Below are 14,291 nucleotides of genomic sequence, written 5' to 3'. Positions count from 1 at the left end.
TCCCACAGTCCAAAGACGTGCAAGTTAAGTGAATTGGAGATACAAAAATGTCACTGAGTGTGTTTGACATCAAAACCTGTGAACTGATGAATCTTGTGTAATGAGTAACTACCGTTTCTGTCATGAATGTAACCGAAGTGTGTAAAACATGAGGTTAAGATCTTAATAAATAAATAAATGTTATTTTTACATACGCATTAGTACGTGTGGTAATTGTTACTTTACTGAACTGAGTCAGTGAGGTACATATGGATGCTGGAAATGTTCTGTGAACCAGGACGCTTTTGGCTTTCCATAGTTTGTAAGTCTGCGCCATTGGCCTAGCAGCTAACCTCCCCTGCAGGTCATTTCCGCTACCGAGTTCACGGCTGTACGGGCGGGATTTTTCTAAAGCAATGAAATAGTGATTTAAGACTCCACATTTAAATCAATTGTGCTTGAAAGGTTTTTGAAATTAACGAAATAACTCGCACTGTGTTTGTTTTGCTCTGTGAGAGGAGGCCTGAGCGCGGTCAGGCACACAGCGGAGCTGCAGAATGAAGCTAACAGACAATGTGCTGCGCAGTTTCCGAGTGGCTAAAGTCTTCCGGGAGAATTCAGATAAAATTAACTGCTTCGACTTCAGTTCTAATGGAGAGACGGTGATTTCCAGCAGTGACGATGACTCCATTGTATTATATGACTGCCAAGAGGGAAAGTGAGTTAACAGCATGTTAATATTGATGAACTATTTTGTGGTGGTCATGAGGCCTGCGCGAAGCCTTGGGCTCGAGTAGTTCACACTGACCGCAACAGCTAACCGCTAGTTAGCTTCCTAGCTAACCGGTGGTTTAGCACAACACAGCTCTGTTTAATTGTGTGTGTAAGGTAAACTCCAAAACAAATCTACAAATTTAACCATAAATATATGACGTTTTATCGGAAATATTTTGCTAACATAGTGAGTTGTGTGTTTTTTTCTTGACATTCTGGACACTTCAGTATATTGGATCTATGCGTCAGTACATCTTCAACGCAGTAACTGATTTAATGATCTTAATAACTAAAACAGGAGTTTACAGCTGTTTGCAAATATATGGACACCCCTGTTCTACTGGCATATTTTGTTAACCTCTGCAGCAATCTGTTACTTTTTATTTGTTAGGTTTAGCAGAACTGCTGCTTCACTGTGCAGTGATCATTGCATGGTACAATGTAAACAGTAATGGTAAATCTTTACCAGATGACACATCTCTATATTATACCACCCAGCCCTAAATTCTAAGTGTCAGACTGGGACAGATGAAATTCTGCGTTTGTATTCAATTGGCATTTGTAGCATAGAGGTTAAGGTACAGGATTAGTAATCGAAAGGTCACTGGTTTAAGCCCCACCACTGCTAGGTTGCCACTGTTGGGCCCTTGAGCAAGGCCCTTAACCCTCAATTGCTTAGACAATATACTGTGACAGTACTGTAAGTCGTTTTGGATAAAAGTGCCTGCTAAATGCTGAAAATGCAATTGATTTGAACACAGTTTTTAATTATGACACTCTGCTTTATTGTTTGTAATCTAGATACAGGTTTACAAGTAAACAAGTGGGTAGCACTGCCGCCTCACAGCAAGAAGGTCCTGGGTTCAATCCCCAGGTGGGGTGGTCCGGGTCCTTTCTGTGTGGAGTTTGCATGTTCTCCCCGTGTCCGCGTGGGTTTCCTCTGGGTGGTCCGGTTTCCTCCCACAGTCCAAAGACATGCAAGTGAGGTGAACTGGAGACACTAAATTGTCCATGACTGTTTGATATAACCTTATGAACTGATGAACCTTGTGTAATGAGTAACTACAGTTCCTGTCATGAATGTAACCAATGTGTAAAACATGCCTAACCTATAGAGGTTAGGTTAGCAAAATATACATTTTACTGTTTGTGTTATTTTTCGAAATGTTAATAGACATGTTGTTTTGTTTTTCTCACCACCCAACCTGGCTGAAACAGACCCAAGCGGACACTCTACAGTAAAAAGTATGGCGTGGACCTCATCAGATACACACATGCTGCCAATACGGTTGTCTACAGCTCCAACAAGATTGATGGTAATGTACCTTTTTTGAAAGCCTATCTTATGCCTTCTTAATCCAATCTTAATCTGTAGACTCATGAACTTTAGCTTGACATATTTTGACATGACATGAGTGGAGCACATTATTATATTAAAGGCTAAGCACCACCTAATGGACCTCTCTAAAGATTTCACATTATTTTAGCTAGTTAAAAACCATACACGTGAATAAAATGTAAATAACTTGTTTAATTCACTCAAAAATCGACGATTTCAAGTAAATTGACGGAAAAACCCGAGGTCGCTCCGGAAATTCCAGGAAGTTGCAGCGTGACGTCACTGGTGGACAACAGTGTACTCCTACACCGTTATGACTGACTTGGACTGCGAATTTTCCAGTGCTGGTTCTTCAGATTCCGAAGCTATTTCTGAATTTAATGAAGAGGATACAGTGTATCACAAAAGTGAGTACACCCCTCACATTTCTGCAGATATTTAAGTATATCTTTTCATGGGACAACACTGACAAAATGACACTTTGACACAATGAAAAGTAGTCTGTGTGCAGCTCATATAACAGTGTAAATTTATTCTTCCCTCAAAATAACTCAATATACAGCCATTAATGTCTAAACCACCGGCAACAAAAGTGAGTACACCCCTTAGTGAAAGTTCCTGAAGTGTCAATATTTTGTGTGGCCACCATTATTTCCCAGAACTGCCTTAACTCTCCTGGGCATGGAGTTTACCAGAGCTTCACAGGTTGCCACTAGAATGCTTTTCCACTCCTCCATGACGACATCACGGAGCTGGCGGATATTCGAGACTTTGCGCTCCTCCACCTTCCGCTTGAGGATGCCCCAAAGATGCTCTATTGGGTTTAGGTCTGGAGACATGCTTGGCCAGTCCATCACCTTTACCCTCAACCTCTTCAATAAAGCAGTGGTCGTCTTAGAGGTGTGTTTGGGGTCATTATCATGCTGGAACACTGCCCTGCGACCCAGTTTCCAGAGGGAGGGGATCATGCTCTGCTTCAGTATTTCACAGTACATATTGGAGTTCATGTGTCCCTCAATGAAATATAACTCCCCAACACCTGCTGCACTCATGCAGCCCCAGACCATGGCATTCCCACCACCATGCTTGACTGTAGGCATGACACACTTATCTTTGTACTCCTCACCTGATTGCCGCCACACATGCTTGAGACCATCTGAACCAAACAAATTAATCTTGGTCTCATCAGACCATAGGACATGGTTCCAGTAATCCATGTCCTTTGTTGACATGTCTTCAGCAAACTGTTTGCGGGCTTTCTTGTGTAGAGACTTCAGAAGAGGCTTCCTTCTGGGGTGACAGCCATGCAGACCAATTTGATGTAGTGTGCGGCGTATGGTCTGAGCACTGACAGGCTGACCCCCCACCTTTTCAATCTCTGCAGCAATGCTGACAGCACTCCTGCGCCTATCTTTCAAAGACAGCAGTTGGATGTGACGCTGAGCACGTGCACTCAGCTTCTTTGGACGACCAACGCGAGGTCTGTTCTGAGTGGACCCTGCTCTTTTAAAACGCTGGATGATCTTGGCCACTGTGCTGCAGCTCAGTTTCAGGGTGTTGGCAATCTTCTTGTAGCCTTGGCCATCTTCATGTAGCGCAACAATTCGTCTTTTAAGATCCTCAGAGAGTTCTTTGCCATGGAGTGCCATGTTGGAACTTTTAGTGACCAGTATGAGAGAGTGTGAGAGCTGTACTACTAAATTGAACACACCTGCTCCCTATGCACACCTGAGACCTAGTAACACTAACGAGTCACATGACATTTTGGAGGGAAAATGACAAGCAGTGCTCAATTTGGACATTTAGGGGTGTAGTCTCTTAGGGGTGTACTCACTTTTGTTGCCGGTGGTTTAGACATTAATGGCTGTATATTGAGTTATTTTGAGGAAAGAATAAATTTACACTGTTATATAAGCTGCACACAGACTACTTTTCCTTGTGTCACAGTGTCATTTTGTTAGTGTTGTCCCATGAAAAGATATACTTAAATATCTGCAGAAATGTGAGGGGTGTACTCACTTTTGTGATACACTGTAAATCTGCAGTGACAGTGGGGGTGCCTGTATAACGTTTTTTCTTTCTTTCTTTCTTTCTTTCTTTCTTTCTTTCTTTCTTTCTTTCTTTCTTTGAGTGTCAGGCTTTGTGTTTTAAAATGGAAACAATGGCAACAGTAATTATAGGCAAGTTTATTAATGGTTCACACTCAATAAAATAAATGTAATTTAAACTATATTTAAACAGCCTCGGCGTTCTAAAACACTTAATGACGGTTAATATGGCATTGCAGCCTGCAGATTCTCTCTTGCTGGTCTTGCTGGAATGTTTGAAATGTATTTTTTCGTTGAATAAAAATGTATTGAAACGAATAATAACTTAAAATGTAGTATATATTGTTATATTAATTATACCTACTAAATAGATGGGTAATATTGGCGCGATAACCAGGCTAGACTTCCTCTGCTCTGTAAAGTATGCATGCAGGTACAGTACAGGTGTGTATTAGTGCACCGAGCACCATCAGAGAGAGTTTTAGTGCTGAGGGAAACATCACTACCTCTCTCAGATCCTCTCTGAAACCACATCAGATGAACGTGTTGGTTTTTCTAGCGCGCATGATAACGCAGGTTTAAACTCTTACAGACTTTATTCTATTTTTATTTATACCATATTTTGATCAGATTAGTGCATTTAAAATATTTAGCCTAAACACTTTTTTTTTCGTTTTACAGTGTATATCTAGCCTAGGATAGAAGCTAAATTTAAACCTTTTTTAATAGAGAAAAGACGCGCATTCTTATTGCGCATTCCTGCTCTGTTCAGTATTTATCAATAAACACGCATTTGATTTGTCCTAAAGCTGTCTCATCTATATATCTATCTAGATATATAATATTTATATATTTGGCGATAATATCAAGTCGGTGTTGGTGTTGAATTGAATTATTGCAGCCAAACACAACGCACCTTTTAATCATTTTGCATCGCCTAAGATTCAACTTCTTGAGTTGTTGTCCACCATCTACGTCACACGTGCGACGCCTGTGACAGAATCCGAAGACCGCGAGCGACGCAAAACACCAGAATTTTAAGCCGTATTCCTTGAATTTGTAAAAAAAAAATGTTTTCTAACTATCAATAATCACAAGTTAGGAACTCAACTTTCGATGCATGTACAGTGTATCACAAAAGTGAGTACACCCCTCACATTTCTGCAGATATTTAAGTATATCTTTTCATGGGACAACACTGACAAAATGACACTTTGACACAATGAAAAGTAGTCTGTGTGCAGCTTATATAACAGTGTAAATTTATTCTTCTCTCAAAATAACTCAATATACAGCCATTAATGTCTAAACCACCGGCAACAAAAGTGAGTACACCCCTAAGAGACTACACCCCTAAATGTCCAAATTGAGCACTGCTTGTCATTTTCCCTCCAAAATGTAATGTGATTTGTTAGTGTTACTAGGTCTCAGGTGTGCATAGGGAGCAGGTGTGTTCAATTTAGTAGTACAGCTCTCACACTCTCTCATACTGGTCACTGAAAGTTCCAACATGGCACCTCATGGCAAAGAACTCTCTGAGGATCTTAAAAGACGAATTGTTGCGCTACATGAAGATGGCCAAGGCTACAAGAAGATTGCCAACACCCTGAAACTGAGCTGCAGCACAGTGGCCAAGATCATTCAGCGTTTTAAAAGAGCAGGGTCCACTCAGAACAGACCTCGCGTTGGTCGTCCAAAGAAGCTGAGTGCACGTGCTCAGCGTCACATCCAACTGCCGTCTTTGAAAGATAGGCGCAGGAGTGCTGTCAGCATTGCTGCAGAGATTGAAAAGGTGGGGGGTCAGCCTGTCAGTGCTCAGACCATACGCCGCACACTACATCAAATTGGTCTGCATGGCTGTCACCCCAGAAGGAAGCCTCTTCTGAAGTCTCTACACAAGAAAGCCCGCAAACAGTTTGCTGAAGACATGTCAACAAAGGACATGGATTACTGGATCCATGTCCTATGGTCTGATGAGACCAAGATTAATTTGTTTGGTTCAGATGGTCTCAAGCATGTGTGGCGGCAATCAGGTGAGGAGTACAAAGATAAGTGTGTCATGCCTACAGTCAAGCATGGTGGTGGGAATGCCATGGTCTGGGGCTGCATGGGTGCAGCAGGTGTTGGGGAGTTACATTTCATTGAGGGACACATGAACTCCAATATGTACTGTGAAATACTGAAGCAGAGCATGATCCCCTCCCTCCGGAAACTGGGTCGCAGGGCAGTGTTCCAGCATGATAATGACCCCAAACACACCTCTAAGACAACCACTGCTTTATTGAAGAGGCTGAGGGTAAAGGTGATGGACTGGCCAAGCATGTCTCCAGACCTAAACCCAATAGAACATCTTTGGGGCATCCTCAAGCGGAAGGTGGAGGAGTGCAAAGTCTCGAATATCCGCCAGCTCCGTGATGTCATCATGGAGGAGTGGAAAAGCATTCCAGTGGCAACCTGTGAAGCTCTGGTAAACTCCATGCCCAGGAGAGTTAAGGCAGTTCTGGGAAATAATGGTGGCCACACAAAATATTGACACTTCAGGAACTTTCACTAAGGGGTGTACTCACTTTTGTTGCCGGTGGTTTAGACGTTAATGGCTGTATATTGAGTTATTTTGAGGGAAGAATAAATTTACACTGTTATATAAGCTGCACACAGACTACTTTTCATTGTGTCAAAGTGTCATTTTGTCAGTGTTGTCCCATGAAAAGATATACTTAAATATCTGCAGAAATGTGAGGGGTGTACTCACTTTTGTGATACACTGTATGTGTTTAAAACTTCAATATTAGCTGGTGCTTAGCCTTTAAGGTCACAGGTTTGTAGGGATAAAAATCTGCTTATTAGAAGCATTCAGGATGTCTTATTTCTATGTTTATAAAACGTTTAACCCTCACGTTCTCTTAGAGGTCTTTGAGTTCCCAGAGCCTCTTGAACAGTTTACAGAATATCTGGAGCCTTTTTCAATTAATTTGATACTTTATGACTTTTCTTTATTTTATGGACACCTGCAAATAAACAATATTTTATACTGATATTGTGTTCCAAACACTCTCTAATTCATACACTTCTTTTTCGGTTCTCAGAGGTCTCAGGTTATGATATATAATTACACATACAACCCTTTACAAAATCCCCTAAACCTCCCACTCCAGTTAATTTTGTTAATTTTTTACCCACTTAACACTGGGTTTTCCAAGACTCTAAAGAACAAGGCATTAAAGTCAATGTCAACAGAACACAATGATTAATTACAAAGCACTTAAGTGTAGTGTAGTAACAGATTATTATGGTTGTTGTTATTATTAACAATAATAATGTGTGGCTTGGTAATGCAAATGGTAGTGTGTGCCACACAGCTGTAGGAGTGTTTTGTATACGTTTTTTCTGGATGCTTCACTTTTCTCCCTCCCCTCTAAACCACACAAAGTATGTGACCCTGGTTTTATGACCCTGATGTTGTAATACATTAAAACAATACACTACTCTGATGAGTAATCAGGCACGTTCTATATTACAGTAAAAAATCCGAATCCTTTCTGTGTGGAGTTTGCATGTTCTCCCCGTGTCTGCATGGGTTTCCTCCCACAGTCCAAATACATGCAAGTGAGGTGAATTGGAGAAAATAAATTGTCCATTTCACCTTGTGAAATGATGAACCTTGTGTGATGAGTGACTACCGTTCCTGTCATGAATGTAACCAAAGTGAAAAATATGATGTTAAAATCCTAATAAAACAAACAGTAAAAAATAAAAACAACAGGCAATAAACTTGTTCTTTTCTAGCAAGTGTATAAATGGGATCCTTATTTTCACATGTTTTTTTAAATGTTAATCTTCTGTGTATTGTGTTCTGGAACTGTCTTCAATGTTGTGATACATTTCTCCCACCTCACTTGCCTTTTTCTGGCTGTAAATTGCTGGGTGTTTGACTGCTGGTTTCTGTACACAATACCTCATTTGTATCCAGGATGCTCAACAGTGCCCATTCTGGCTTGAGGTAGTTGTTTGTACAGTTTGAGGGTCTGTGATTCTACCCTTTCAAGGAGCTAACTGTACAGACTACTGCCTTGCCCAGGGTGGTGCTCATTCCTCTCAGACGTTGGGTGGATGCCTGCAAAAATGCTGTCATTGTCAAGCTGTAAATGTAAAAAGTTTGGAAGTGTTTAATAGTTTGTTTCCATATATCATGGTTATGTTGAATGTAGATGTTCTATCCCTGACCCTCTGTTTACTATTAATGCTTTATTACAGACACAATACGCTACCTGTCGCTACATGACAACAAGTACATTCGTTACTTTCCTGGGCACAGTAAGAGGTAAGAACTTCATTAATAAAGTTCTTTAATATGTTAAATAAAAACAGTTTGTTGAAACCCATAGGATTTCAGGTTATTAATAAATTTAAAGCTAAACATGTTATTAAAGACCCGTATTCAAATTTTAGGTTTAATATTTGGATGGGTACAAGTACTAGACTACCTGATAAATGAATCAAGGATGTGACCTAATAACATGATTACCTTTGAATACATATATGTGCCAGACTACTACTACTTTAAAATACATCTGGGTCCAGATCAAAACGAAAGCATGGACATGCTTTAATTTGCCTTACATGTATTATGAACTACATGTCAACTGCCAGTGCCCTGGAATATGAATGAATATTTTTCATTCTTGTGGGTTTGTGTTGTGGAATTTTACAGGGTGGTTGCTCTCTCCATGTCTCCTGTTGATGACACCTTCATCTCTGGCTCCTTGGATAAAACTATTCGATTATGGGATCTGCGCTCTCCCAACTGTCAGGTAAACTGTGTGTGCTGACTAGTATAAGTTTGTGTGCATTTGTCCTTCTTTAATTGCTGGCTTGTGCTTCAGTTTATTCTTGCATCCACACAAAGCCTGATCTAAATCCTTCTGTGCTCACAGGGCCTGATGCATCTGCAAGGAAAGCCAGTGTGCTCATTTGACCCTGAGGGTCTGATATTTGCTGCAGGAATCAACTCGGAGATGGTGAAACTCTACGACCTGCGGTCTTTTGATAAAGTAAGGAAGATAAGCTTTAAATCTGGACCATGTCTATGACTTTTTGTGATTTTTTTTTAATGACATTTATTTGCTGTGATATTTGATATAGCAAAGATAAAGTAATAAAATTTAAATATATAATTTTAAGTACTGTTTTGGGAGTTAAACAGTAAGGTAAGACAAATTGTGTTTATTGATTATTAGCTTTACATAGAGCTTGTTGCTGCTTTTAAATATTGGTGTTCATGTGTCTTGCAGGGCCCCTTTGCCACATTTAAACTGCAGTATGAGCGGACGTGTGAGTGGACCGGCCTCAAGTTCAGCAATGACGGCAAACTCATCCTGGTCTCCAGCAACGGAGGAACACTCAGACTGCTTGATGCTTTCAAAGGAGCTGTGCTACATTCGTTTGGGGTAAGAATCTCACTTTTTTGTGATTTTCTGTTTATGGACTCACAGACAGACGACTTTTTCTGTGTCGGTTTTGCCTTAATGTTAATGGTTGTTTGTCAGTAATGTAGAACAGTAACAGAAGTATTCTGACTAGAACTGCAGTCATTCGGTTGCAATAATGAATCATATTTAATATTAATTTGTAGGCAGCCATAAGGTTATCAACAAATCGGTTAATATTAGCAGCTCAACTAGAGCTAATAAAATACCAGCTCAAAGCCCAACCAGGAACCTAACCATGCTGCATTTACATGATGTGTGGCAAAACTGCTTTTGTGCCAGCTGTGCCATTGTTTCTTATGAAGTGAGGCAGTGCTGCCAAAATATTCAGTGATCCTGCCATGAATGGTAACCACTGTGTTGTCATGGCGTTAAACCAATAAACAAACAAAACTTTGCCGCCACTCTTACATTTACTGCTGTGGCTCTCAGGTTTTTACAGCTAGTCAGTGTTCAAAGTTCGATCTGGTTTGCCACTGACCTTTTTTAGAGCGCCGCCAATGAGACAAACTGTTTAAGTGACGAAATCGAACACAGACATTGCGAAACTGTTTCTCACCTTTTTCAAAACTTTAAACTGTTAAATTCAACCTTAAATGTAGCATGATATTGTGAGAACAATACAACAGGGCAGCTCGTGAGCTGTGAAACTTGGAGACTGGGTTTTGTATTTTAGTTAACATGTTTTCTTGTTTTAAAATCACTTGTTGTGGCTTTGTAGCTCTTCAGTGTGATTTAATTCACTCTTAGATTAAAGTTTCCCACCCAAGTGTATTAAGTCTGTTTCAGCTTTCCATGTGTTTGTTTTAATATGGATTATTATTTTAATATTAGAAATCACTGCCTTTTTTAAATCATTGACAAATAGCAAGCTTCCATTTATGTGAATTTTATTTATTACGGTATTCTTTTTACTTATTTATTTTTTCCTTTTAGGGCTACAACAACAGTAAAGGTGTGGTTCTGGAGGCCTCCTTTACCCCCGACTCTCAGTTCATAATGATCGGTAAGTCAAATCCAAGTCTTTAATGTCTGTAATATATAGGAAGTTCGCCGTCTTCTTAATGACACTTTTTGGGACTGGAGGACATTAAGCAGAGATTTTGATTCCTCTTGTGTAGGTTCAGAGGACGGTAAGATCCATGTGTGGAACGCTGAGAGTGGAATGAAGGTAGCACTGTTGGATGGAAAACACACTGGACCAGTCACCTGCCTACAGTTTAACCCCAAATTCATGACATTCGCCAGTGCCTGTTCTAACATGGTGAGATTACATTTTCATACAGTCGTAGCTACTGGCATACGTCTGTCTTTCAGCCTCATTTTCTTCTCATCATGGGTAAAAGACCAGCATTTTATTCGTTCTAGTAGAAGTTCTAGATAAATAGATGTCATTTATTACTGGTTAAACGTTCAGCAAAACTGAATTTGAAACCTCTTTTGAGAAAACGAGAAGAGAGAACTTGATATAACCTGGTTTTGACAAGCAAGTATACACACACACTGACCACTTTATTAGGTTCGCCTATCTTGTACATACATTTTTTTTAGCTACACCTACCATAGTGTTGTGTGGTACGTAGGAATTTCGATGAATAATTAGTTTAACGAGAACCAACCAAGAAGTCACTGTTTGGATTAATTCTGTAATTTAAATTCATTTTAAGCAGCTGAAGCTTGATTAGAATTAGAAGCAGAGATACAGATTTCTCCTCACACTAGAGCTTAAATCGCTGAGTGGAGACTCGGCCTTAATACTTCTACCTTACTTTAGCCATGATAATGGCCATAGCAGCTGTCATGGCGCTAAGAATCAAACAAACAAATATGATGCTGAACTGGTTCTGCTCACTTAATGTGCGACTTAATGTGTTTTGTATTTGGATGGGATTGATGGGTAATTTGGATTATCGTTGACTAATGGTGGTTGGTTATCGCTTAAAAGAAACTGGAGGACAGTAAAAGGAATAAATTGAGTATTTTTGGCCACAAAGTCCATTTCTATGGTAGATGTAGCTTCTAAAATAGCCAAGGAATGCATGCTTAAGGTAGGTGAACCTAATAAAGAGGTAATAAGCACATGATTATGAAAATACACGATGTAGTTGATGAATGTGTTCTGTAAAATGTGTTGCTTATTTTCACTTTTTTACCTCCACAGGCATTCTGGTTACCCACCATTGATGACTGAAGAGGTGCTGTGCACTGCAGAGAAGTTATAGACTGTAAATAGATTGTTGGCCTTATGGCCAAGTTGTATCTCATGTTTATTTTATACTTGTCATTAAACTATGTTGTTTTGTAAAATTGTGTTTGTAAAAAAACTGTGGTGTGTATTCATTTATAAAGTTTACAGTCAAACTATTGTTTTGGCTTGATACCAGAAAACAGTGACGCAGTGTAACTTGTGCATTAAAACACCAATAAATATGTGAACAGCTATTAGTGGCTGAATGGTAATAAAACAAACAACAACAACAGAAATCTGCTTTTGGAAAAAAGCAGTTTTTTTTTTTTCAGTCCCACTTACAAAGACTTGTCACTGCTACTATAAAGATAATTGTGTTTCATCTGTTTATGACTGATGTACAGAATTAAGCTTTTATTGGTACATAATTTCTAAATGAAAGCTAGATGCTGAATATTTTGATCATCTATATACATTTTGCAGTAACGATTTTGAAATAATGTTTAATTTTAAGGGATGTTACATTAAAAATACCAGACTGTTAAGGCACTATCATAGACCAAGGCTTTAATGAGCAGTTAATCCATTAATTTATTTTATTAATTGGGTGGCTTAGTGGGTAGCACTGTCTCTTCACAGCAAGAAGGTCCTTGGTTCGATCCCCAGGTGGAATGGTCCGGGTCCTTTCTGTGTGGAGTTTGCATGTTCTCCCCATGTTGGCATGGGTTTCCACTGGGAGCTCCTGTTTCCTCCCACAGTCCAAAGACATGCAAGTGAGGTGAATTGGAGATACAAAATTGTCCATGACTGTTCAACATTAAACTTGTGAAATGATGAATCTTGTGTAATGAGTAACTACCGTTCCTGTCATGAATGAAACCAAAGTGTAAAACATGATGTTAAAATCCTAATAAATAGATGTATTATTTATTTTAAACTAGATATCACAATAGTCACATTTTTCCAATAAAAACAGACTTGTCAGTTCAGACTTAATGCTGTTTCATCCCTTAAGGTGGCACCATTATTAAAGCTTTGGAATCATACACCAAGTAAATCCTGTATTTAAATGGTCAAAGTATTACAAAGCAGCTGACGACACAAAAAAATCCACTTTAATGAACAAGGATGTGGTACCGGATTCAGCCCTGGAAGTGATTAATTTGTGATTTAATTGTATATTTTGGGGCGGCAGTGGGTAGCACTGTCGCCTCACAGCAAGAAGGTCCTGGGTTCGATCCCCAGGTGTGGCGGCCCGGCCCGGGTCCTTTCTGTGTGGAGTTTGCATGTTCTTCTCGTGTCTGTGTAGGTTTCCTCCCACAGTCCGAAAAAGTGCAAGTGAGGTGAATTGGAGATACAAAATTGTCCATGACTGTGTTTGACATTAAACTTGTGCATTGATGGATCTTGTGTAACAAGTAACTACCATTTCTGTCATGAATGTAACCAAAGTGTGTAAAACATGATGTTAAAATCCTAATTAAATAAATTTTATATTTTGTATACTCATTAAGGAAATTAGTATTAATTATTTCATCTGAAGCTTTTTAACTATTATTAAAATCATTTTTGAAGCGCGTGTCTAAGGATCACCCATAGTCTTGTGACTTTTGCAGTGTCTCTGAATGGGGTAAATGTAATTACTTTAAGCAAGTTTAGGCTAATTAGCATGTCTGTTAGCTTACATGACCTTACCTACACCACAATTAAAAGTATTTTTTTGTACATTCTGTCTGTTTATATTTTTTAAAAAATCACCAGAAGTTTACTGATCAAATCAAGACTTTATTACTGAAATCTCACCTGTTTGAACCTGTGACCACTGAGGGTAGCAATTAGCTTGCTAGCTGTGTGCAGCTTGCTTTTACCTAGTGCAGGTAGTGACTAGTCATCTAACCTCGTATTTATCAGACCTGTAAGCTGTGTACTTATCTTCCCATCATCAATTTTTATGATACATTTTACATGAAATTTTACACATACAATTGTCGTCGTGGATCTTTTGTTAGAATCGATCCGAATTTATCAGGAGGCTAGGTGACGTTCTTTAAAAGTTTTATTCAGAAAAGGTTGGTTCGTCTTCCAGGTCACAGGAGCTGCGTTCTGAAGCCACTCCGTCTAAGTGAAGAATACAACACAATGTACTAGTGCACTAAATTGCTGTTTGTTTCTATGAGGGACTGGCATTGACTTAGAATATCACCAAAATGAGCTACACTTCAGCCCCCCATAAAGTGAATTGGGGTGGATTAGACTGTAACATAAAGGGGGTAGGAAAACTATAAATAAAATAAAATGATACATTTATTAAAACCATGTAGGGTCTGGGCTAATGCATTATTAAAGCATTATGTACTGTATATTAACAAATAAAATGAAATGTATATTTGACTGGTTTACTATAAAGCATAATAAGGAACAAAAACATGCGTGCCGGTCATTTAGTAATGAAGATTTGTTCACGGTCGTGGTATTAA

At 39.2% G+C, this 14,291-nt stretch overlaps 1 protein-coding gene across 1 annotated transcript; it reads left to right on the top strand.

Moving 5' to 3' along the window:
* The first annotated feature begins 367 nt into the window (after positions 1-367).
* wdr82 (WD repeat domain 82) lies at positions 368-11,933 on the top strand. The gene is made up of 9 exons (XM_062997866.1): positions 368-697; positions 1,972-2,069; positions 8,395-8,461; positions 8,852-8,951; positions 9,075-9,191; positions 9,432-9,587; positions 10,563-10,632; positions 10,748-10,890; positions 11,788-11,933. Exons 1-9 carry the CDS (start codon positions 537-539, stop codon positions 11,815-11,817), a joined length of 942 nt encoding a protein of 313 aa, XP_062853936.1. The 5' UTR covers positions 368-536; the 3' UTR covers positions 11,818-11,933.
* The last annotated feature ends 2,358 nt before the right edge of the window (positions 11,934-14,291 follow it).

The sequence above is a fragment of the Trichomycterus rosablanca genome, chromosome 6 (assembly GCF_030014385.1).
Source record: "Trichomycterus rosablanca isolate fTriRos1 chromosome 6, fTriRos1.hap1, whole genome shotgun sequence".
NCBI classification, from domain to species: Eukaryota; Metazoa; Chordata; class Actinopteri; order Siluriformes; family Trichomycteridae; genus Trichomycterus; species Trichomycterus rosablanca.
The sequence above is the reverse complement of the archived record's forward strand: the minus strand, read 5'-3'. Positions and strand labels throughout refer to the sequence as shown.